This window comes from Gorilla gorilla, chromosome 12 (assembly GCF_029281585.2).
Source record: "Gorilla gorilla gorilla isolate KB3781 chromosome 12, NHGRI_mGorGor1-v2.1_pri, whole genome shotgun sequence".
Taxonomy (NCBI): Eukaryota; Metazoa; Chordata; class Mammalia; order Primates; family Hominidae; genus Gorilla; species Gorilla gorilla.
The window spans coordinates 46,735,870-46,761,129 of NC_073236.2; the positions used below are offsets into that span (position 1 = coordinate 46,735,870).

A 25,260-nucleotide genomic window follows, 5' to 3' on the forward strand; every position below is an offset into this window, starting at 1 on the left:
ATTATTTTTTAATGAGAGAATTGATGTAAAGGTTTAGCAAGTCTGGCATAAAGTCTTTAGCTACTATTGTTATCAATAGACATTATTACTTATTATAAAACTTTTAAGAGTTGGTTTTACTTGAGATCAGAATTGAGGTCTGTTAGACTACATTAGTTGTTTATTCCTGCTTAATAAACTTCCAGAGACTTAGTGGCTTAGCTCAACCACCATTTTATTTACCAGCTCACAATTCTTTGGGTTGGTAATTTGGGCTCAGCTCATCTGGATATTTGGCTGGGCTCGGCTGGGCTTGGTTCTGCTGTTCTTTCTTGGCCTCTCTCGGGGGGCCTGTTTATAGGTGAAGAGTATCTAGCTGAGCCTCAGGCTTCTAATTCACACAGCATCATTTCTGCTACATTTTATTGGTTAAGTTACAAGGTTAGCCCAGATTCAAAGGGTGGGCAGTAGAGTTCACCTTTTGATGGCAGTTTCTGCAAAAGACTTTCTAATCATTTTTAAATTTATCATATAAACAAAATAATGGAAAACCATATTTCATACTGATTAAGATCAGTAGTTTGAAGTTTGACTTTTGTTAGGGAATAAAAAGGTTACATTTGATTGCCAGGACATTGTTAAAAGACTCAGTAATATAGCATTTATAAAAAGAAACCAACTTCGATATAATTGATAACTAAAATTTTAAAAATACTCTTTCAGAAGTTAAATTGCTCTTGTATTTAGAAAATGTGAAATATTCAATAAATTAAAATGAAGACAAAATGAGGACATAATTTTGATTTATCCCTAAAAGATAAGGTCACTTGTGAAAAAGAAACCAAATACAGTTTTTCTAACCCTCAAGGACAATTTTTTAAAGTTTGCAAACTTAAAAGAATACCATATAGTAGTCAGCCTATTTTTAAAAACTGTATAGTATTCAACCTGTTTAATCTTGTCAAATTATATACTAAGAATAATGTGTGTCAAATACAGTAGGTGGCACTGTGATAAAACTTTTGTTCTTGTAAAGAGTTGCGTTCAGGCTTCATCTGTGTATACTCTTCTACCTGTGGTGTTGCTAAAAAAAAAAAAGGATGTTTCTAAATAAGGCAAGTCTGAACAGAATCACAGAATCTAGCAACTTTGTTTAACTTAATACACATTTATTTACAATGTTTTTTTAAACCACAAAATTAAGTACAGTAATGCTGGTGTTCCTTGAACTAAATTCTACCAATGGTAAAAATGGAGTGTACTATAATTGATCCAGAGGCACAGATCTTACTTTCTCAAAATAGTTTCATATGTATTTTCACTTCACACAAGTTATTCTAAACTTCTCATTCTTAATAACCAGGGTTTTAAATTACTTATTATGTAAGCTGAAACAGCAAAGAAGAAATGCAACATGAAGCTACAAAAGAGTAAATTTTAATACGGTGATTCTGTTGTACTTTCAGTATTTCATGGTGCTCTTGAGTCTTCTCCTTTAAACAGAAATCTCAGTATAAAAATTATTACTTGGATAGCATGAACGGTTTTTTTTCCCTCTGAATAGCATTTTGAAAGGAGAGTTTTAGAAAACTTGATTATTGTACATTAAAAGCACAAGGTAAGACTGCTGTAAGAGTAGGGACTTGGGTTGTGTAGTGTACTGAAGTGTAATGATGCAAGTATCTTACTACTTCATTTGCAATGATTCTGCTTAAATTAGTGCTTCCCAATCCTGGCCTTGCAGGTTTCTCAGTCATCTGTGGGACTTCTTTAAGAAAGTTTCAGGGATTCTGATTCAGGAGTCGTCACAGCGCTGGCCTGGGTAAAATCTTGCTGCCATTCTTAATGGCAGATGTATCATGAAAACTGACACATCAGAGCATATTCAATCTTCTGAAATTATCTTTTGTTTCAGCTTTACTAGGAAACAAATCCTTATTTAAAATCCATTTAGCATGTTTGTATAAATTACATTTTGAAGTAGGTAAACATTTAGGAAGCAGCAACAAAACATAATCTTAGAAAGCTATTATAGAGATAGAAATACTAAGTTTTTGGAAGCATGTAGTAGTTATGAAATTGGAAAAATAAACATTCGTGATACTAATAGGCATTGTTTTTCTTCCTTAGTATTAAAAAATGTGGCTTGTTATTTTGGTGTTAAAACATGAAAATTCTAAATGAAATTTACCACATCATAATGTCTCCTCTCTCCTTCCCCATTTGAGTTCTGACAAATTAGTTAGAATCTAAATTTAGACTGTGATCTCTTATTTAATTTTTGTTTGTCTTTTGAGTTTGTTAAGGTAACAACATTGCTTTTTTACCTTCTGTTTCTGATTGATACCTAGACTAGCAAAACTGCAGTTGATTGTACATAACTATTTTCCAGCTGATTACCTGGCTCAGGCATTTGATTCTCTTTGTTTGGACTTGAAGACAGAAGAAGGAAAAACCTTGTTTTTGGAGTATCAGGCTGTTCCAGTAATATTAAGTCATCTAAGAATATCCAGTAAAGGACTCCTGTCTAATGTTATTGATAGTTTGCTCCAGATGACGGTGGAATCTAGTAAGTTTTTAAGTTCTATATGTGTAAAGAAAGCAGGATGATTTTTCTGTCTTTATCTTGTCTGCATGTATAACTCCACATATCAGATACTATTGCTTTTTTTTTTTTTTTGAGATGGAGTCTCGCTTTGTCGCCAAGCTGGAGTGCAGTGGCACAATCTCAGCTCACTGCAATCTCTGACTCCCTGGTTCAAGCAATTCTCTTGCCTCAGCCTCCCGAGTAGCTGGGATTACAGGCACACGCCACCATGCCCAGCTAATTTTTATATTTTTAGTAGAGACGGGGTTTCACCATGTTGGCCAGGATGGTCTGTATCTCCTGACCTCGTGATCTGGCAGCCTCGGCCTCCCAAAGCACTGGGATTACAGGCGTGAGCCACTGCGCCCGGACTATTGCATTTTTAAATGCTTAAAAATATTTTTGATGCTATTTAATTGAGTCATTAATAACATCACTAAAAAATTAGGTAACTTCTCCAGGGATTCCCCAGCTAAACACAAGTAGAACTGAGACTTAAAGCCACATCTCTGACTCTAGACCTAAGGCTTGTTCTACCAAAGCACTGTAACTAGGTTTTCCAGGTTTATTTTCTTCTCCTGTCCCAAAATGTCCTATATTGTCTGATATATTTTATCAACGTTTTTAGCTATTTGTAACTGTTAAAATATTGGACTTACAGTTGATGACTAGCTACCTAGATTAGTAATCTTGGAGTTGTGTATTTCAGTTTACTAATGTAAGGAGTAGAATGAAAAGTGAAAAGTTAGTGAACTGAGGGATCCAGTATTACTTAAGTGCCTAGATTCCCAACTTGTTTCACAGGGATTTTTCTTTTAATGAGAAAAACAAAAATCATACCAGATGCAAATGTGTATTCATTAGAAAGAAATCTTTCTGAATATGACAGAGATGACATCTTTCTCGATGTCAAAGGAAAACAAAATATAATTTTATGAAATAGTTGACCTGCTTGGGTGAAATGACATTGTGGTACTGCAAATGCAAATTTGAATAAAGTCTGTTAGAGGAGATAGTCAACAGTCAAGTCACATTTGTTTACCATTGTTCAGGTTACTCTCAAATTCAGCCAGGTGCAGTGGCTCATGCCTGTAATCCCAGCACTTTGGGAGGCCGAGGCAGGCAGATCACTGGAGATCAGGAGTTCAAGGCCAGCCTGGCCAACACGGTGAAACCCCGTCTGTACTAAAAATATAAAAATTAGCCAGGCATGGTGGTGTGCGCCTGTAATGCCAGCTACTCAGGACGCTGAGGCAGGAGAATCACTTGAACCCAGGAGGTGGAGGTTGCAGTGAGCCAAGATTGTGCCACTGTACTCCAGCCTGGGTGACTAAGTCTCCGTCTCAAAAACAAACAAACAAACAAAAAAAAAACACCAACGCTGTGCCCTTGTTGTTCAAATCAAGTAAATAAGCAGTATCTAATGGTGATCACTACTAAAACCGTATTGTGTTTAGTGATGCGAAAATTTTGGAAGTTTGGAAATGGGTGAATCTTTGATGATGTCTGACTGAAGAGCATTTACTTGCTTGAATTTTAATGTAAATTCAGTACTTGTTGGTCAGCCAGTACAATTTATTAGAGCGAGGAAAGATTGATCAAAGTGTAGCAAATACTTCTTTAGCTGTTGGTTTTTCATTTTCCTAGGTTTGAGATTGGAAACCCATTTTACCATATATTTAATTTTCTCATGCTTTTTTTTTCTTTTTTTTTTAAATTTTAGATGTAGGGGGTACATGTGCAGGTGTGTTACATGGATTTATCGTGTGATGCTGAGGTTTGGGCTTCAACTGAACTCGTCATTTAGGATAATGGCATCCAGCTGCATCCATGTTGCTGCAAAGAACATTATTTCATTATTTTTTTATGGTTGCATAGTATTCCATGGTGTATATGTACTACATTTTCTTTATCTGATCCACCATTGATGGGCACCTAGGTTGATTCCACATCTTTGCTATTTTGAATACAGCTGCTGCAATAAGCATGAGAGTGCAGGTATCTCTTTGGTAGAACAATTTCATTTCCTTTGGGTATAGACTCAGTAATAGGATTGCTGAATCGAATGGCAGTTCTATTTGACTTTAGTAATAGCCGTTCTGACTAGTGTGAGATGGCATCTCATTGTGGTTTTGGTTTGCATTTCAAAGATGATTAGTGATGTTGAGCATTTTTAAATATATTTGTTGGCTACTTGTATGTCTTCTTTTGAGAAGTATCTGTTCATGTCCTTTGCCCACTTTTTAACGGGGTTGCTTTTTCTCATTGATTTGTTTGAGCTCCTTGTAGATTCTGGATATTAGTCCTTTGTTGGATGCAGAATTTGCAGATATTTTCTCCCATTCTATAGGTTGTCTGTTTACTCTGTTGATAGTTTCTTTTGCTATGCTGAAGCTCTTTAGTTTAAATAGGTCCCAATTGTCAATTTTTATTTTTATTGCATTTGCTTTTGAGGAGTTTGTCATAAATTTTTTGCCTAGGCCAATGTCCAGAAGAGTATTTCCTAGATTTTCTTCTAGGATTTTTATAATTTGACATCTTTCATTTAAGTCTTTGTTCCATCTTGAGTTAATTTTTGTATATTGTGATTTTCTTTGTTGAAAATCAGTTGGTTGTAGGTATGTGGTTTTATTTCTGGTTTCTCTATTCTGTTCCATTGGTCTATGTGTCTTTTTATATACCAGTACCATGGTATTTGGTTACTATAGCCTTGTAGTATAGTTTGAAGTCAGATAACATGATGCTTCCAGCTTTGTTCTTTTTACTTAAGTTTGTTTTGGCTGTTTGGGCTCTTTCTTGGTTCCATATGAATTTTCAATTTTTTTTTTTCTAATTCTGTGAAGAATAATGTTGGTAATTTGATAGGAATTGTGTTGAATCCATAGATTGCTTTAGGCAATATAACCATTTAAATGATCTTAATTCTTCCAATCCTTGAGCATGGAATGTTTTTCCATCTGTTTATGTCATCTGCGATTTCCTTTAGTAGTGTTTTATAGTTCTCCTTGTAGAGATATTTCACCTTCCTGGTTAGATGTATTCCTAAGTATCTTGTGTGTGTGTGGCTGTTGTAAATAGGATTGTGCCCTTGATTTGGTTTTCAGCTTGAATGTTATTGGTGTATAGAAATGCTTCTGATTTTTTTTTTCTTAAATATGTTATTTTGATGTAAGCTACTGATTTTTGTACGTTGAATTTGTATCTTCAAACTTCACTGAAGTCATGTTTCAGGTCTGGGAGTCTTTTGGCAAGATCTTTAGGGTTTTCTAGGTATAGAATCCTATTGTCAGTGAACAGAGATATTTGTCTTCCTCTTTGGATGCCTTTTATTTCTTTCTCTTGGCCAATTGCTCTTGCTAGGACTTTAGTACTTTGTTGAAGGAGTGGTGAAAGTGGACATACCTGTTTTCTTCCAGATTTTGGGGGAAACCCTTTCAACTTTTCCCCATTAAATATGATATTGACTGTAGTTTTGTCATAAATGACTCTTATTATTTCAATGCCTAGGTTGTTGAGGTTTTTTTTTTTCACCTAAAGAGATGTTGGATTTTATCTCATGTTTTTTCTGCATCTAGGGGTTTTTGTTTTTAATTCTCTTTTTACATTTACTGATTTGCGTATATTGAATCATCCTTGCATCTGAGGAATAAAGTCCACTTGATCGTGGTGGATTACCTTTTTGATGTGCTACTAGGTTCCGTTTGCCAGTATTTTGTTGAGGATATTTGCTTCTGTGTTGATCAGGGATATTGGCCTATAGTTTTCTACTTTTGTTGTGTCTTTGCCAGATTTTGGCATCAGTATGATACTGGGTTTTGGAATGAGTTAGGGAGGAGTTCCTCCTCCTCGATATTTTGGAATAGTTTCAATAGAATTGGTATCAGCTCTTCTTTGTTCATCTGGTAGAATTTGGCTGTGAATCCATCTGGTCCAGGACTTTTTTTTTTTTTTGGTTGGTAAGGTAAGGATTCAATTTTGATTCAGTTTTGGAGCTCAATACTGGTCTGTTCAGGGTTTCAATTTCTTCCTGATTCAATCTTGGGAGATTGTATATTTCTGGGTAATTATCCATTTCCTCTAGATTTTCTAGTTTATGTGCATAGAGATGTTCATAGTAGTCTCAGGATTTTTTTTTAAATTTATTTCTGTGGGATTAGTTGTAATGTCACCTTTATCATTTCTGGTTGTGTTTATTGGGATCATCTCTCTTTTTTTCTTTGTTGATCTAGCTAGTGGTTTATTGATCTTGTTTATACTTTCAAAAAAACACTTTTTCATTTCGTCAATCCTTATATAGTTCTTTTAGTCTCAACTTCATTTAGTTCTGCTCTGTTTTTATTATTTCTTCAGCTAGCTTTGGATTTAATTTGTTCTTGTTTTTCTAGTTCCTGTAGGTGTGACATTAGGTTGTTAATTTGAGATTTTTCTTTTTTATGTAGACATTTAGCACTATAAACTTTCTTTTTTTTTTTTTTTTTTTTTTTGAGATGGAGTCTCGCTGTGTCACCCAGGCTGGAGTGCAGTGGCATGATCTTGGCTCACTGCAACCTTCGCCTCCTGGGTTAAACGATTCTTCTGCCTCAGCCTCCTGAGTAGCTGGGACTACAGGTACACACCGCCCCGCCACACCCAGCTAATTTTTGCATTTTTAGTAGAGACAGGGTTTCACCATATTGGCCAGACTGGTCTCGAACTCCTGACCTCCAGTGATCCGCCCACCTCGGCCTCCCAAAGTGCTGGGATTACAGGCGTGAGCCACCGCGCCCAGCCTAAACTTTCTTCTTAGCACTGTTTTTACTGTATCCTACAGGTTTTGGTATGTTATATCTTGATTTTCACTGTTTCAAAGAATTTTTTTTTATTTCTGCCTTAATTTTGTTGTTTACCCAAAAGTCATTCGGGAGTAAATTCTTTAGTTTTCATGTGTTTATATGTTTTTGAGAGTTCTTCTTTGTATTGGTTTCTATTTTTATTCCACTATGGCCCAAGAGGATTCTTGGTATGATTTCAGTTTGATTTCAGTTTTTTTTTTTTTATTTGTTGAGACTTTCCTGAGCATGTGGTGAGTCATAGAGTATGTTTCACATGCAGATGAGAAGAATATATATTCTGTGGTTGTGGGAATGACCCATGCCACTTAAAAAAAAAAAAAAAACAGGAAAAAGTTGCTGCAAAAGAAATCTCAATGGAATTTATTTGCAAATGGATTATCTTACCTTACTATATGGGCATTGGTGACCAGCTTTGTGAGGTGCCATGTTTCAAAGCATTGTGTTTACAGTGCTCTAGGGAATGCAGAGCTTCCTCAGGGGTCTTCACAGGCTGGGAGGTGGTGTCAGTGGGCCTAACTCCAAGTGCCTGTGACTGGTTCCCATTGCATATGATGGAGGATTTTGGATTTTCAGATTAGGGATGCTCAACCTGTATAATGTGGTGATTACAGTTAATAACAAGTATATTACATACTTGAAAATTGCTAACAGAGTACATTTTAAATGTTATCACCACAACAAAGCAAATATGTGAGGCAATGGATATGTTATTTGGTTTGATTTAGCCATTCCACAATGTTTACATACTACATGATATTGAAATATATTGTACATGGTAAAGATATATAATTTTCATTTAATTAAAAAACCAACAAATATCCCAGAAAAATATATCTTTGCTATCAAAAGATACATAACTATTTTGTATCTTTTTTCTACAAACGGTTTTCTTGATGTTGGCCACCTTTTTTTTTTTTACGTGGTTAGATACTAGTGCATATACAGTTGCATATTTGCAGGTAGGCTATGTTTATCTGTTTAAAATGCAAGAAAATCCTAGGAAATATTGCAAGGACATACTTGAGTTGTTCTGTTTAAATTCTGTGTTTCAATTTGGGTAAAAAATAATAAAGATAACAAAGAATCATCAAAAACTTTGGACTATACTCCAGGCATTAAACTTGTTCTACACATCTAGAACTTACTTCTGAACATATCCATATTGTTTAGTTGCAATATTAGGTTGTTAATTTGATATCTTTCTATCTGATGCGGGTACTATTTTTCATTGACAAGTTTTTCTTAATTTGAACAACATAATTTCTTCCCTTTATGCTGTTTTAAATTTATTCAATCGTTCTATTATGTTTTTTATTATTTAGGAGATTAAAGGAAGGACAATTTCAATGAAATTATAGATGCAATATTTCTAACAAAGCACCAACCTAATCCTACATACATATCATCTGTTTTCTCAGTTACAAGCTTTCACATGGAAAAATTCCCTTTAGGAAATACAATGGGAAGGTTTATTTTTAATAACTGAAGAATATACAACTATAGCAAAGGGTGTGCTGTACTTTAGATGTGTGGTGTTTTCAAAAAACATCAGAGAAGCCAGTGTAGCTGAAGCAGAGTTAGTGAGGGCAGAGAAGTAGAAGAACCAGGAAACAAGCTGGGGTGCTCATTGGGAAGAGCTTTGTTGGGCATCATCAAGACTTGGGGATTTTTATGTAGTAAAACTCCTAGATCTTTTTCTTTCTATTCTGGTTTGTTGACTTTAATGTTAGGAGCTTTTAAATATATTTCTACATAACCTTTGTTTTTAATTATTGCTTAATATTTTGTTATGTTTATCATCATTATTTATTAAGGCAATTGAGTTTTATGAAATTGGATAAGAAAAGTGATTCATTGGCATTCTTTCCCAGCACAAAAGAGCTTTGAAGTTGTTCTTGGTCAGCCACTTCAGGGATATGTGGCACAGGGACCTAATGAACTAACAGTTCCTTCTGTAACTTCTGAAGTCTACTTAATAGTCAATTAATGAGCGCTTTTAGCCATATATTTGCTACTGGTCTCTGAATGCTGCCAGATTTACAGCTCTATTAAAAGTTACATAATCACTTTAATGATTGGTTTGCATCCCCTTGTTTGACACTGTTAACAGAATCTCTGTTTCTAAGATGAAAGGCTGGTCTTTCTCATGTGTAACACTAGACAATAATAGATGATGCGTTACTCTAGTGTGTAACACTAGTGAGCCCTTCTTGGTCAACTTTTAAGTTTGTGTTATATAGCATATTTTGAGGAAACCCATTCTCATATTTTGTGAAAAAAAACAAAACATTGCATATGATGGGGGATAAAATCTAACCCACCAATTAGTGTGGTAGAAGAAGCTAAGAAAGCAAGTAATTAAATATCCAGATGATGAACACGCTATTTTTATTTATTTATTAAAAAAAGATTAAAGTTCTCTAGCTATTTAACTTAAGGAATTGTTTTTAACAAAATTGTATTTATTGTTTAAAAGGTAAGACATTCAAGGCCAGGTGTGGTGGCCTATGCCTGTAATTTCAGCACTTTGGGAGGCTTAGGAGGGAGGACTGCTTGATCCCAGGAGTTTGAGACCAGCCTGGGCAACATAGTAAGGCCCATCTCTACAAAAAAATTAAAAAATTAGCCGGGCACGGTGGCTCACGCCTGTAATCCCAGCACTTTGGGAGGCCAAGGCGGGCAGATCACGAGGTTAGGAGATCGAGACCAGCCTGGCTAACATGGTGAAACCCTGTCTCTACTAAAAATACAAAAAGTTAGCCAGGCGTGGTGGCACACGCCTGTAGTCCCAGCTACTCGGGAGGCTGAGGCAGGAGAATCACTTGCACCCAGGAGGCGGAGGTTGCAGTGAGTTGAGAGCATGCCTCTGCACTCCAGCCTGGGCGACAGAGCGAGACTCCATCTCAAAAAAAAAAAAAAAAAATTAGCTTGGCATAATGGTGTGCACTTGTAGTCCCAGCTACTTGGGAGGCTTTGGTGGGAGAATCGCTTGAGCCCTGGAGTTCAACGTTGTACTGAGCTATTAACATGCCACTGCACACCAACCTGGGCAAGAGTGAGGCCCTGTTTTAAGAAAATAAATAAATAGTAACACATTCACATCTCATAATTTCAAAAGTACAAAAGTGAAAAGTCTGCCTTCAGTTACTGTTTCCCTCCCTGGAGGGAACAACTGCAGACACACACACAAATACATACACATTTTTACTTTTTCCTTTTTATCACAGGAATGCTACTAAGTTTTATATATATTTTATATAGATATATATTATAATCAGCATTATATCTTGAAGATCTTACATAAATGCATAATTTCTTCAATTAAAATTCATTCATTTAAGCAGACCACGATTGATGGATATTTTGGCTGTTTCTAGTCTTTGGCTAATATAAACAGTGCTTCTGTGAATAACCATATACAAAACTTAAGTGTGTACATGTGGGAGCTTATTTGGTAGTAGTGATTTCGAATTCTCTGTCAGTTAATTGATATATCTCCATTTCATTAGGATCAGTTTCTAGAGATTCATCTCTTTGTCTTTTGGGGAAAATATTTCCTTGTTTCTTCTTTTTCCTTGACATTCTCTGTTGATGTTTTTGTGCCATAGACAAAATAATTACCTCTCTAAGTCTTCATGGTCTGGACTCATTCTGGAGAAGACCGTCACCAATCAGCCCTGACAGAAATTCTGGGATCTTTCAAACCTTCATGCCAGTCCTATCCACTTTCTTTGTTCTTAATAGTCCCTAGGCGTCTAGAATATTTCAGGTCCCTTCAGCTTCTGAGACCGTGGAGACTGAAGCCATTTCCTCAGGCAGTCCCCATTTAAGGTGAGTGGTTGGACACACGGTACTCCCCTATCCATTCCCAGGTAGAAGCTAAAGAACTGGGGTTTTTGCCTGCTTACTCCGTGATGAGCCAGAGGTAGAGGGTGGGGTGGCTATAGTGATCAACACCCCAAATTGCCATGAGTGGCCAGAGTTTGTTGGGTTCTGTCAGTGCTCCAAGACAGGGTAGACATAAACCAGTTTTTTGGGTAGTTCCTAGAAAACTTTGGACATTAGACACATAGGGTACCTCTTTCTCTTCTGGGGAGAAGCTAGGAGCTGGGGGATTTTGTTCCTGTCTTATGGAGCTGTGCCAGAGGATTATGGTAGTAGGGTATCTGAATTGACTTACTGGCTTTGATATGACTGGTTTCACACCTACTGGGATGCAGGAGCCTCTTAAAGTTTCTGGATTTCACAGAAAGGGAATTCGGCCATGGGGATTGTTGTGGAATCAGTTTGCTTGTTGGAAGAAGGAAGGTCCAGGAGTCCTCTTCTGCCATCTTGATGATGTCATCCCTTCTGCCTCCCTTTTATAAGGATACTTGTGATTGTAGTTAGACCCTCTGAAGTGATCCAGGATCATCACCTCCATCTCAGTATCTCTAATTTAATCACATCTGCAAAGCATTTGTCTTATAAGCTAACATTCACAGGTTCCCATGAAGGGGATGTGGACATCTTTTGGGGGAACCATCATTCAGCCTACCACACTAATCTTTCATTTCCTCTCCTCATCAATTTGAGAATTATCTTGGTACCAGTTTACAGTGTATCTGCTGCATTTAGGATATTCCATGTACAGGTACAAGCATTTGACCACTTCCTTATGTTTTACAGTGCAGTTATCCTCAAGTATTGACACATTGAAATGATTAAAATAGGCCAGGCATGGTGGCTCATGCCTGTAATCCCAGCACTTTGGGAGGCTGAGGCAGGTGGATCACGAGGTCAGGAGTTTGAGACCAGCCTGGCCAAGATGGTGAAACCCCGTCTCTACTAAAAATACAAACATTAGCTGGACGTGGTGACGGGCGCCTATAATCCCAGTTACTCAGGAGACTGAGGCAGGAGAATTGCTTGAACCCGGGAGGTGGAGTTTGCAGTGAGCCGAGATCACGCCACGGCACTCCAGCCTGGGCGACAGAGTAAGACTGTCTGAAAAAAAAAAAAAAAAAAGGAAAGAAATGAGTAAAGTATTACCTTATTATAAATTCCCTTTTCCTCCCTGTATTATAAATAGTGCATTATATTGATTAAAAAGATACATGTAAATAGATTATATTGTTATATTGTTTATGGTTATTTTTAGGATAATTAAAGGGGAATTATAAAATATTTATTATGAAAAGATTCTACTGAGTCACTGGGTTGAGAACTGTTCCACTAGCTCAGCTATGTTTTTATATATATGTATAATTTATATAAATAGGAAACCTGGGGCTCTGAGAAATTAAGTGACTTATTTAATGTCACAGAGCTAGGGCCAGGGCAGTGATGAGAGGAATAACTAAGTCTTTTAGAAGAAGAAGAGGTGGACACAAGAGAGAAGCTCCCCGCTGGAAGCTAGAACTCCAGAACTGAGAGATTCCAGAGCGGGAATTACTGGCAGCACTAATGTGTCTTTGGGAACTGAAAAAGCAAGCTAGAAGGAAAAAAATAAAAGTCTTGAAATTCTCTCAGGAATGAGAAGTAGAAGGAACAACATGGTTCAAAACTGGAAAAATGGCAGACTAGGAAGTTTACCTGGGGAGTTGTTAGTTATGAATATGGATTACCCTGCTCCAAGAGTGCCTTTGTCCTTGGACTAGCACTCCCCTCCCCAAGCCTTTGGCAAGTTCCTACTCATCTTTCAAGAAATAGCTCATCTTGAGTGCATTTCACACCATTCCTCCTTCCAAAAAGGAATGAGGGTGGACTTGAAAAAAAAATACTGAAGAGGAAAATTCATTTGGGTGTTTTTCAAAGACTACCTAAGTCTATTCATACTATTGCTTTTTTTTGTTTGTTTTTAAATATTTCTTTACCCTTATCCAGTTTGAGGGATGGGCAACTGAAGGTTTTTGGTTGGTATTGAATGTTGCTGTGTTATGTTCCAGCTTTTGAGTCATCAGAACTGGAATGAAAGCCTTACTAACTAGACATCATACATTTTTGTCCCGTGTAATAAATAGCATGTTACTATCTGGGAGCTGAGGTGAGTTTTCTTTAAAAAATAATTTTATTCTGATTACCCTTGCCTTAGAATTCTGAAAAGATTAAAATAGCTCTTATCTGAGGAACTTGGATTCTGAGCATTTAAACTGGAAAAATGTTCTAGTCAGTTATCGACAGGCTGATGACTAACATATGTGGACATAATCATTACCAAAGAGTGTGCTAACTTGTTGACAGCATGTACTTTTAAAAATGTATAACCGCTATAGGAAATGTTGGCAGATAAATAATTATCTTGAGAGATTTCAGTATTGACTTTTAAATTAATAAAAATTGCGTTTATTAAGTTACCCGCGATAGATTTTTGTCAGATATCATATTAGTATAGTATTGGTGCAGGGAGTCCATGGTGCCCCTTTTTCCTTATTACTGAAAGTAACTTGTAGCTGAGATTGGTTATGTCTTCAGGTAATCTTTCTCAAATTGAAGATTTAAATACTTTCCACCAAGCTTGTTAACTATAAATTTATGTAAAATATTGTGACTCAACAAAAGCACTGAAAAATTTGTTTCAAGAAATAACTTAGACCCTTGCAGCAGAGACTGTGGGTTGGCTCCCCCATCATCATTCTCACCTCTTTCTACCTCACCTGTCTCTCTTCTGGAGACTGTAACACCTAAAAACTTTCTCCTCCAGCCTTTCATTGCTGGCAGGATAGCTACATGCTTGACACACATGAGGCCAGTAAGATGGAAACTAGAAGTCTGCTGAGAGTTTCTGGGAAACCTTTTGCTTTTCTTCTGAAGAAGAACAGATATAATTGGCACTCATTCCCATACTGTCCTCCTTTTTTGCTTTGTTATGTAGAGCCTTTGACCATGACACATAAAAATAAATACTAAGAACATTTTCATGAGAAAACTTGAAGAAAAAAAAGCTAAGGATTTTTGGGCAGAAACAAAGAATCTGGGTTTCTGATGACGTTGTCTTGCACCTGAATTGGTTCCATGAAGTGCCTACCTTTTGTGAAAGAAAAAAAATGAAATTTTTTTCTATTTGATTAGGCTATAAGTTGGATTTTCTCTACGTTCCCAGCTGAATTAACACAGACTATACTTCATACTTGGAGTGGGTTTTATTTTACTTTATAAAAATTTTGTTTTGTTTCCTTGAAGAAAATTTTTTTTTCATAATATTGTACATGCTCAGGCAGAGCAAAATTCAAACATCAGCCAAATGGCTGACTAGGATGTTGCAGGTGCTTGTTTCCCCACAGAAACATCAAATAAATAGCTACAGACTGACTAAAATAACTTTGTAGGAACTATGGAAACCAGTCAAAGATCTGTAGCAACCCAGCGAATGCCCAATCAAGAAAAAGCCACATGCAAAATGATAGGACATTCTGTGATAATTTTACTCACCCTTACCCTACTCTATCTCTGGCACAGTGCAGCACAAAGAGAAGTAAATGGCCCAGTTCTCCATTCCCTTCCTCAGGAGAGAAGGATTCAAGCAGGACTAGTTTGAGGCATTCTTGCCTATCAATGGGTTGCCCAAGAGACTGGTTTCAGACTCGCCTCATTCAGGGCACATACAGGGAATGCGGCATGGTTTGAATCTCAGGAAGAAGGCCAAGGAAGGCAGTGGTGGGCACCATAGCACATGAAAACTGCAGGGAGACTACAGACCTGTGGATGTGTAGGAGGAAGAGGTTATGCACAGAGGAATACCATACAAGATCTAAGGCCTTCAGAAGAAGCTTGGGTGAGATTCTGGGAAATTAAGACATTTACAGGCAGCCAGAGGAAACAAGAAAAAAAAAAAAAAACAGCATACACAGGCCCAGACAGGATGCATGCCCAGACAAGACCTGAGATGACCTTAAGCACACTCCCTACACCGTTCCCAAGGCTCAGGTGCTTGATAAGTAGTGAAGGTCTTTCATGTCAGTCTTCAAAGACTGGGAGGGGTGGTTTTTTCAAATGTCAGATTTTCAGCAAAAAAATCATAGAACACGCAAAGAAAGGATGAAACCTGGCTCATCCAAAGGAACAAAATAAATCTTCAGAAACTATCCTGTAAAGACACACAAATTAATTGGATTTGCACAGAAAAGACTTTAAAACAACTATCTTAAATATGCTCAATGAGCTAATGAGAAATAATGAAATCAGGGAAATGATACATGAGCAAAATTTCTCAGCTATCTTAAATATGCTCAATGAGTTAATGAGAAATAATGAAATCAGGGAAATGATACATGAGCAAAATTTCTCAGCTATCTTAAATATGCTCAATGAGCTAATGAGAAATAATGAAATCAGGGAAATGATACATGAGCAAAATTTCTCAGCTATCTTAAATATGCTCAATGAGTTAATGAGAAATAATGAAATCAGGGAAATGATACATGAGCAAAATTTCTCAGCTATCTTAAATATGCTCAATGAGCTAATGAGAAATAATGAAATCAGGGAAATGATACATGAGCAAAATTTCTCAGCTATCTTAAATGTGCTCAATGAGCTAATGAGAAATAATGAAATCAGGGAAATGATACATGAACAAAATTTCTCAGCTATCTTAAATATGCTCAATGAGTTAATGAGAAATAATGAAATCAGGGAAATGATACATGAACAAAATTTCTGTCAACAAAGAAACAGAAATTATTTAAAAGAACCAAATTCTGGAACTGGAAAATACAGTAGCTGAATTGAAAAATTTACTAGAAGGGTTCAACAGCAGACTTGAACAGGCAAAAGAAAGAATCAGTGAACTTGAAGGCAAGTTATTTGAAATGATCAAGTCCAAGGAGCAAAATCAAAGAAAAAAGTGAACAGAGTCTGAAGGACTTATGCAGTACCATCAGGCAGACCAGTTGATGCATTACTGGAGTCCAGAAGGAGAAAGAAGAGAAAGGGTGGAAAGATAATTTAGAGAAATAATAGCTGAAAATTTACCAAATTTGAGGAAAGACACGGCTCTACAAATCAAAGAAACTCAAGGAATCCACATTTGATAAACCCAGAGTCCGACATCAAGACACATTATCATGAAACTGTCAAAAGTAAAAGACAAAGAGTATCTGCAAAGCAACAAAAGTAAATGTGGTATGTACATACGGTACAGTATTATTCAGTCTAAGAAATGAAGTTCTGATACATGCTACAGAATGGATGAACCTGGAAGACATTATGCTAAATGAAATAAGCCAGGCACAAAAGGATATATCTTGTATGATTCCTCTTATATGAGGTGCCTGGAGTAGAGAAATAAGTAGATTGGTGATTGTCAGGTGTTGGGGAAGAGGGAAATGGGAAAATTAAAGTTATTGTTTAATGTGTGCAGCTTCAGAAGAAGATGGAAAAAACTCTGGAGATGGATGGTTGCACAGTAATGTGAATTTACTTAATACCACAGAACTGAAAACTTAAAAATGGTTAAAATGATAAGTGTTATGCATATTTAACACCAATTTAAAGAACAAATATAAATAAACTTCTAGAACTCAAAAAATTGAAATGAACCTCATTATTTAGAAATAGCCGTCATTAATGTTAGGTGAACATTATTTTAGACACGTTCCTATGGTTGTGTTCACATGAAAAGATGGATGAATGGATAGATAGAAGGAAATACTTTTACAGAAATGGCATGCATTATACATGTTATTTAATGAAATAGTATTCAACAGGAAAAATAAAATGGATTCGAGTCATAAATTTTTAAAATTATAAGTTCCTGGCCAGGCGTGGTGTCTCATGCCTGTAATCCCAGCACTTTGGGAGGCTGAGGTGGGCAGATCTCTTGAGGTCAGGAGTTCAAGCCCAGCCTGGCCAACATGATGAAACCCCAACTCTACTAAAAAAAAAAAAAAAAAAAATAGAAAAATTATCTGGGCGTGATGGTGTGTGCCTGTAATCCCAGTTACTCGGGAGGCAAGGCAGGAGAATCCCTTGAACCCAGAGGGAGGAGGCTTCAGTGAGCCGAGATCATGCCACTGCACTCCAGCCTGGGCAACAAAACAAGACTTCAGCTCCAAAAAAAATAAAAGTTCCTTCTGTTAAAAAAGCAAGATAAAAAACATTGTCCCATTTTTTGTACATTGTTTATGTTGGTAAAATATTCATAACATAAAATTTACCATTTTAACCATTTTTTAATTGTATACCCTATTTAAATACTGTGTTCTACACAGAATTGATTGACTTCCAGCCTGAAAGATGAAATACATACTGCCAATGTATTGCACTTTTCATCTTCCCCGCCTCCATTTTCTGATTTTTAAAAGTGATATTGCTATTTTTTAGTCAGTTTATATTTTTACCTTTTGTTTTGTGACTACAATTTCCACATTTGCTACATAACTAGCTTTATTTTCTCTAGTTTTACAGTTAATTATATTCAGTGATCAAGACTAGTCCTTTTACTGTGGCTTCTCCATGTCTTTTTTCTTAATTTTGAATGATCTTTTAATTCCCCTCTCTCACACGTACTTTGCCCTACTTCCTTCCACCAATTTAAAGAGGTACTTCATGTTTGAGAATGCCTGAGGCTTTTATACTTAACCAGATCTTGACTGAGTGGTTTTTAATCTCTTTTGCTTTTGTTCAGAACTTAGTAAATAAACATTGCTTTGTTGTCTTCAGGCATTCATTGTTGCCTCGGAGAATTCAGAGAAGAGTCTGATCATTTTCTCTTCTTCCCTCCTTCTCCTCCTCCCCCCACCATAGCATTCTGCCATTGGCGCCCAAAATTTATGTCCTTCTCATACGCAGAATACATTCATTCCATCCCAGTACCCCAGAATTCTTAACTCGTTCCACCACCACATACACATACCTCGGTAAATTATGTTTAGACCATGCTTTTGTTGGACTATTACTGTGAAAGTAATGAGTTTGGTTACCCTACTTTTACTACATAGTTATATGCAAAAGGCACATAACCATTGTCTCCAGTGCTGCATTCCTAGCATATACCACTTAGTCTATTTTATCCTACTATAGCAGAATACCTGAGACTGGGTAAGTTAAAATGAACAGAATTTTAATGGCGTATATTCTAGAGGCTGGGAAATCCAGTATCAAGATGCCGGCATCTTGCGAGGGCTTCTTGTTGCATCATCACCTGGCAGAAGACAGGAGGGCAAGAGAGAGCAAGAGGGGGCTGCACTCACACATGGCGGTGGAGCCTCATAGCCTTATCTTCTTAAAGGTCCCCACTCTTAATACTATTACAATGGCAGTTAAATTTCAACATGAGTTCTACAGAGGACAAGCATTCAAACTACAGCATTCTGCCTGCAGGCCCCCCACATCTCATGTCCTTCTCATAAACAAAATAATTTATTTCATCTAAATAGCCCCACAAGTCTTAACTTGTAATAGCTTCAACGTAAAAGTCCAGAGTCTCATCTAAATTAAATGTGAGACTAGTCTTTTTTTAAATGAATCTTTTCCCTTTTTGCTTTTATGCTCCATAGGTTCTTCCTTATCTAGTGACTGTGTAAACTGTCATTAATAGTCAAGTGAAATTAACAAATTTGGAGGCTCTTTGATTTGTTTTTTGTTTTTTTAATTTACTACTTAAGCAGAATTTATTGTTGCTAATTATAGTATTTAAACTGAACTTATTGTTACGAACTTACTGAAGAAATAGCTTTCCTCCTTTCTTTCAAACATGGGATTTCTTCTAGATTTTGCCTAATAGGAATTTAATATTAGGGTAAATAATCTTTTGTTTGCCTTGTTGAATAAGAGCCAGTGGATGTTTTAATTTTTCAAATGATGATATTTTCACTCAAAAATTTAAGTATGAAAAGAATGAAAATCTAAATGAATATTTATAAATGCCTCACATAGTTCTGATTTTAATTTGTTTTTAATTTCCTTTTTCGCTACTCCCTAATAGTAAAGCACTGTTGATTTGTTTTGCAGAATCCTTGCAGCCTTTCCTGGAAGCCTGTAGCAACTCTTCATTTTTTCGTACTTGCTCTGTGCTGCTTCGAGCCCCTAAGCTTGATCTTCAAATACTGGAAAAACTCAGTATTATTTTACAGAAACTTTCCAAAATCAAGTAAGAATTCTTATTTCTAACATTTTTTATTGAAAAATACCTTACTGTGATCATTTAGACCAGGGGTGTTTAGTCTTTTGGCTTCCCTGGGCCACACTGGATGAAGAAAAATTGCCTTGTGCCACACATAAAATGCACTAACACTAACGATAGCTGATGTGCTAAAAACAAAACAAAACCTCATAGTGTTTTCAGAAAGCTTACAAATTTGTGTTGGGCCACATTCAAAGCCATCCTGGGCCGCATGCAGCCCATGGGCTGCAGGTTGGACAAGCTTGATTTAGACCTTTCTGAATCCCATGCTACTTAAGCTTTGATTATTAAAAAAAAATTTCCATTATACAGATGTAGAAAATTAAGATTCATAAATACTAATGCTGATCTAAGACCACGTATTTAGTGACAGACTAGAATTAGAGTTCTGATCTCAGAACATCTAGTTGTTTCTATAGCTCATTTCAGATAAATGAACTTTAAATGCTTCATATAAAAGTAAGAGCAGTTTTTAGCAACTAAGTAATAATATCAGAATAAATTCTTGCATACTGGTATTCTGTAATACCACAGGTGAAAATAAAAAGATAAAAGTATTTTGCAAATTCTTATTGATGTACTAAAGTGAATTTAGGGAATGAGAATGAAGCAAGCAGAAGAGATTTTAAATTACTTTGGTAACGGGGTTTATTTTAGTAAACTCTTATGGACTGCCTACTGCCACTAATTTGGATTTTTTTATGAGAATCATGGGCTTTCTGTTTCCTCATCTTTCTCCTGACTCAGAAACTTGTATAACCAGTTACTAAACTATAAATAAGGACATCGATTTTAAGTTGTATTTTCCGTGATTCTTGGTATGCTCTAGTGTTTCCTTTGAGGCAAATCTGGACACCTTCTATCTCAACTCATTTGTATAACAGTAATATTTTTATTTTGATTTAGGTTCAACTCTTCTCCTGGCCTCATCCCCTCATCCATGATTCCCGTGGTAGAGAATTTAGATTTTACCAGGCTTCCATATGCTTGAGTAGTAAATGCAATGCAACTTGAAATTATTTGTAGATAGGGATTAAGAGATCCATATGTTCTATTTGGTAACACGCCTAGTAGAGGATTGTAATAAATTATTGTCAAATTATAACCTTATAATTTGACTGACCAAGTTACTAGCGCTGAATTTATCAATTTACTATCTTCCTTTTCTTGCAGACTATACAGTGATTCTCTTGATTTCAGTAAATTCCTAGTAAGGCCTATTGCAGTTACCTTATGGTGCCATGAAGCTGCAATAACATTACTTAGATTTAATTCTTTTTTACTTCTTAATTCATGGGATTTTTTTTTTTTAAAAGGTAGTCCCAAAGTGCAAGTATAACCTTGGGCCAAAATGTTTTACTATTCGTGATGTGTTTGTAGCTTAGGTTCATTTTAGACTTAGATAAAAAAACAAAGCTTGAACAAGAAGACTGGGAATAGTTGATGCTCAAGCAAATCTTAAAATAAGTCTTTAAGACCACAAAAGATGTAAATCCTTTTGTATTAGGATAGTACATAAGAGTTTGTATTAGGACAAACTCTCTCAAGAGAGTTTGTCAAATAACTAGACAAGGAAATAAGAAACAAAGCTAGACAAGGAAATAAGAAACAAAGCTAGACAAGGAAATAAGAAACAAATTCTTAATGATTGAAATGAAATTACTGACAGGTTATTAGAAAGAGGATGGTTGAACAAGTATTCTATAGCCAAGTCAAAAGATAAACCAATATTCTGCCACTTTAAAAAGGCCTGCTTACTCAAAATAGGAGGATCAAATGTTTGTCTGTTTTGCTAGCTGTGAAAAAAAAAATTCTCACGCTCTCTAATAGTGAATAGGGTGCAATTTTCAGGGTTGTAAAATGGTTCCAGGCTGGGCACAGTGGTTCACATCTGTAGTCTCAGCACTTTGGGAGGCCAAGGAAGGAGGATTGCCTGAGCCCAGAAGTTCAAGACCAGCCTTAGCAACATAGTGACACCCTGTCTCTACAAAAAATAAACAAAATTAGCCAGGTTTGGTGATGTGCGCCTGTAGTCCTAGCTACTTGGGAGGCTGAGATGGGAGGATTGCTTGAGCTGGGGAGGTTGAGGCTGCAGTAAGCTGTGTTCATGCCACTGCACTCCAGCTGGGTGCCAGAATAAGACCTTATCTCAAAAGAAAAAAAAGTTTTCTTTTTTCCCCAGTGGTTTTCTGCTTCAGGTTTATCTCATAAAACCTATTTTGTTGGTTTCAGCATCCTAATCTTTTAGTTGCCTATTTTCTCCACTGTTTTTAAAAACAGATGCCATTTCCTCATGTTTACACATAAATTATCTGTCAGTGTCATTGCAGATAAACTCTCTAAGTATGTGTAATTAAATAATGTATTCATTTTTTTTTTTACAGGAGTAATAAGAAGCTCTTTGAACTTTTTACGATTCATCTGATGCTTCAAGAAATACAAAGGACAACAAACCCAGAGCATGCATTTCTCTGTATTAATCTAAATTCAACTCTGTTCAATCTGGGTTTAACAAAATGTAACTCCCTGGTCTCCAGTGCAAGCCATTAGACTGGCTAATTTTTTAATATAGTATATGTGGTGCTTATTTATAAACATGTAGAAATTACCAAAGTAACTACAATTCTACCAAGTAAAGTTATCAGTAGCATCATTTATCATGAAAAATAAATAATTTTTTTGAACTGTAAAAATGAAATCTGTAGAAGGTATTGGAACTTCTGGAATGTTTCAGTTCAGGTAAGTTAGTACTAATGTACAAGATGGCGTTTCTAGAATGTATGACACTGAAGTGACTTTTTGTAAAAATATATTAGGAAAATTATTTCTTAAAATTATGTGATTATTTGGAATAAAATTGGTGCTTATGTGAGAACAGGGTTAAATAATACTGTCTTTCTATTTTCCTAATATATTAGAATCCTTGCTTTTGAAAGCAAAAATGTATATCTTTAAACTATCATCTTGATACCATAACTTTTCTATATACTGTATCCTAGATTAACAGATGATGATTTTTTTTTTATTGTGCTCTTTGTGGGATAGAAAAAGTTTTTTATTATGCTGTTCACAGGTTTAAAAACTTTTGTTTTCAAAATAATTATTACTGGAGCATGTATATACAAGGCAAGACATTTTTTAAACATTGAAAGGTAAACAAAAATAATCATCCTGTTACCAGAAATATCTCTTGGTATAGCCAAAGACGAGTAAAGTGGCCACAGGTCTGGGTGGAGTAAAGGTGGTAAAACTTGGGACTTAGGACAGGATACTGAGAAACATTGTTTTAAAGAGTCATAAAATCATATATGATCAGTGTATAATCTCAGTTTCAGGAGTTAGAAGAAATTTTCAAGAAACTATTGGGCCTCTTCAAAAAAATACCAGAAAATGTGCCATTTTTGAAGTAGAAACAGAAAGCCATAATGAAAGAACAGGCCAAGGTGAGAATGGTGGAACCATAGAAACTTAAAAATGCAGAAGGCCAGGCACGGTGGCTTACGCCTGTAATCCCAGCACTCTAGGAGGCTGAGGTGGACGGATCACCTAAGGTCAGGAGTTCAAGACCAGCCTTGCCAACATGGTGAAACCCCGTCTCTACAAAAAAAAAACAGAATTAGCCAGGCGGTGATGGGCACCTGTGATCCTAGCTACTCGGGAGGCTGAGGCAGGAGAATCACTTCAACCTGGGAGGCAGAGGTTCCAGTGAGCCGAGATCACGCCATTGCACTCCAGCCTGGGCAACAAAGTGAGATTCTGTCTCAAAAAAATAAAAATAAATAAATAAATAAAATAAAAACGCAGAAGCCAAAGTGCACATTAGAAACAAAAAATAACTTCATAAAATAGGATTAGCATGACAAGAACAAACAAAAAGGTGTCTCGGAACTCGGAGTATATAGAGATGGTACTCATGAGAGTGGATGGCAGATACTAGGACAGAGCCTGGCACTTCTGCATGGCAACATTTGGTGTCTCTGAGGAAAAGAACAGAACAAGTAGAGCGGAAGCAATATTCAGAAATATAGTTGAATAAAGATTCTGGTGGCCAAAGAAAGAACTGCATGTACAGATTGAGAGGGCTCATCATGTTCCAGAAAAACCTATGAGAAAAGGGTTCTATAATTAGATGCATCCTGGCCAAATGGTAAGTTACAAGGATAAAAGCACAAACAAAAGCCAGTTACTTAACAAGAAAGGAAAAACCAGACTAGCCTTATAGAATGCTGGAAGGTAATAGGGAGCTCTAGAGGAGAAGATTTTTAATCCAAGAATTTCTCCCTAGTGAAGATGCCTTTCATAAGTGAAGACAATGGAGTGACAGCTTCAGACATTCAAGCGTTGAGAAATTATACCACTGATGTACTATTCTGGAGAAAGAAATGACTTAAAGATTAATCAACTAAGAGATGAAAGAAAACAGTTTATTAAATCAACCTCATATCAAAAGCACTGAACACTGAAACAACTTAAACATTAAATAATTATAACTGTTTATAAGATGGATTGAGATGTTAAATTCCTGAAAAGGATAAATAATGGAAAAAGCAGCCCCCTCGCTCTTCCTTCCTCCATCATCATGATGTGTACAGTTGACTCCATTTCTCACCCTGTCTTCTCACAAGTCTTTCAGGGTCAAGTGATGTCAGGCCAAGAAACAAAAGCAAAATTGTCTCATTCCCCAGTGCATTCAGATGAAAACTGATAATAAAATCAGGTACAGTTCCAAGAGGAGACACTGGAGAGGAACCACGCTGGGTCTGTAAGGAATTGCAAATGAGATGGCACACATATTTATGCTGTATCAAGGTCACTGTCATCTTAACCATATCAGACTGAAAATGTCACCTCCATCTGGACAGTCAGGTATGTTTTATTGGGAAAATGGTTTTTCTCTTTGTGTATATGCTCTGCAGTAGTAGGGTGGTTTAGTAACAAATATGTGAGACCTTTTATTTGAAAAAATTTGTTTTTAAATAATGGGAAAAGCAATATGTTAGTAGTAAGTATCTGGGTAAGTCTATCTTAGCCTTTGTTAACAAAAACTAAGAATTGATGGGGCCTTGAGATTGAGGTAGAGATGAAAGAGGAGCTGTTAACTACAGTGTTCTACATTATCAGAAAGAGTTGAAGTGTTAATTTCACTGTTAGAAAAATGTAAGATAAAGAATCCTTTTGGAAAATATCAAGGAAACTATTAAAAATAGCATAAATATTCTCAAAACACTGAAAAAGAAATGAAATATATAGATATAGCAAAAAATAGAATGACAGGAATGTGAACAAAAATATTTAGGATAAAGAAGTTTTAAAAATTATAAGTTCTTTATGGTCATGTTCTAATAAATTTGAAAATCTGAATGAAATGGACTGTTCTCTAGAAAAGATCAAAATTGGCTTAAGAAATCTGCACTAGCAAACCATTGCAGTCTTTTATTTATTTATTTATTTATTTATTTAATTTTCTGTAGAGACAGGGTTTTGCCATGTTGCCCGGACTGGTCTTGAACTCCTGAGCTCAAGCAGTCTGCCTGCCTCAGCCTTCCAGAATGCTGGGATTACAAGCATGAACCAGTGTGCCTAGCCTACAGTCTTTTATAAAATTATCAAAGAATTCTTTTTTAAAATGGCTGCAAGTCCAGGTGTTTTACAAGTGGATTGTTTTAAAATTTCAACATGAAATATTTAAAGTTATTTAAACTGTCCCAGAAGGTAGAAAAATCATCCAAATTCATTTTATGCAGTTAGCATGAATCTGG

At 36.1% G+C, this 25,260-nt stretch overlaps 1 protein-coding gene across 50 annotated transcripts in view; it reads left to right on the top strand.

Moving 5' to 3' along the window:
* Positions 1-25,260, top strand: part of LOC101137060 (coiled-coil domain-containing protein 138) — a 90,229-nt gene that overhangs the window by 58,922 nt on the left and 6,047 nt on the right. For 16 of the 50 annotated variants that reach the window (XM_055378334.1, XM_019021548.3, XM_055378338.2 and 13 more), the window contains 3 exons: positions 2,372-2,548; positions 19,330-19,468; positions 21,886-22,389. In XM_055378334.1, the coding sequence (XP_055234309.1) occupies positions 2,372-2,548; positions 19,330-19,468; positions 21,886-22,051 (482 nt within the window). In that variant the 3' untranslated portion in view covers positions 22,052-22,389. Of the gene's footprint in view, positions 1-2,371; positions 2,549-11,006; positions 11,230-19,329; positions 19,469-21,885; positions 22,390-22,830; positions 24,368-25,260 lie in introns of those variants that run through there. The other 34 variants (XR_010129892.1, XR_010129891.1, XR_008677036.2 and 31 more) reach the window with 6 other exon arrangements.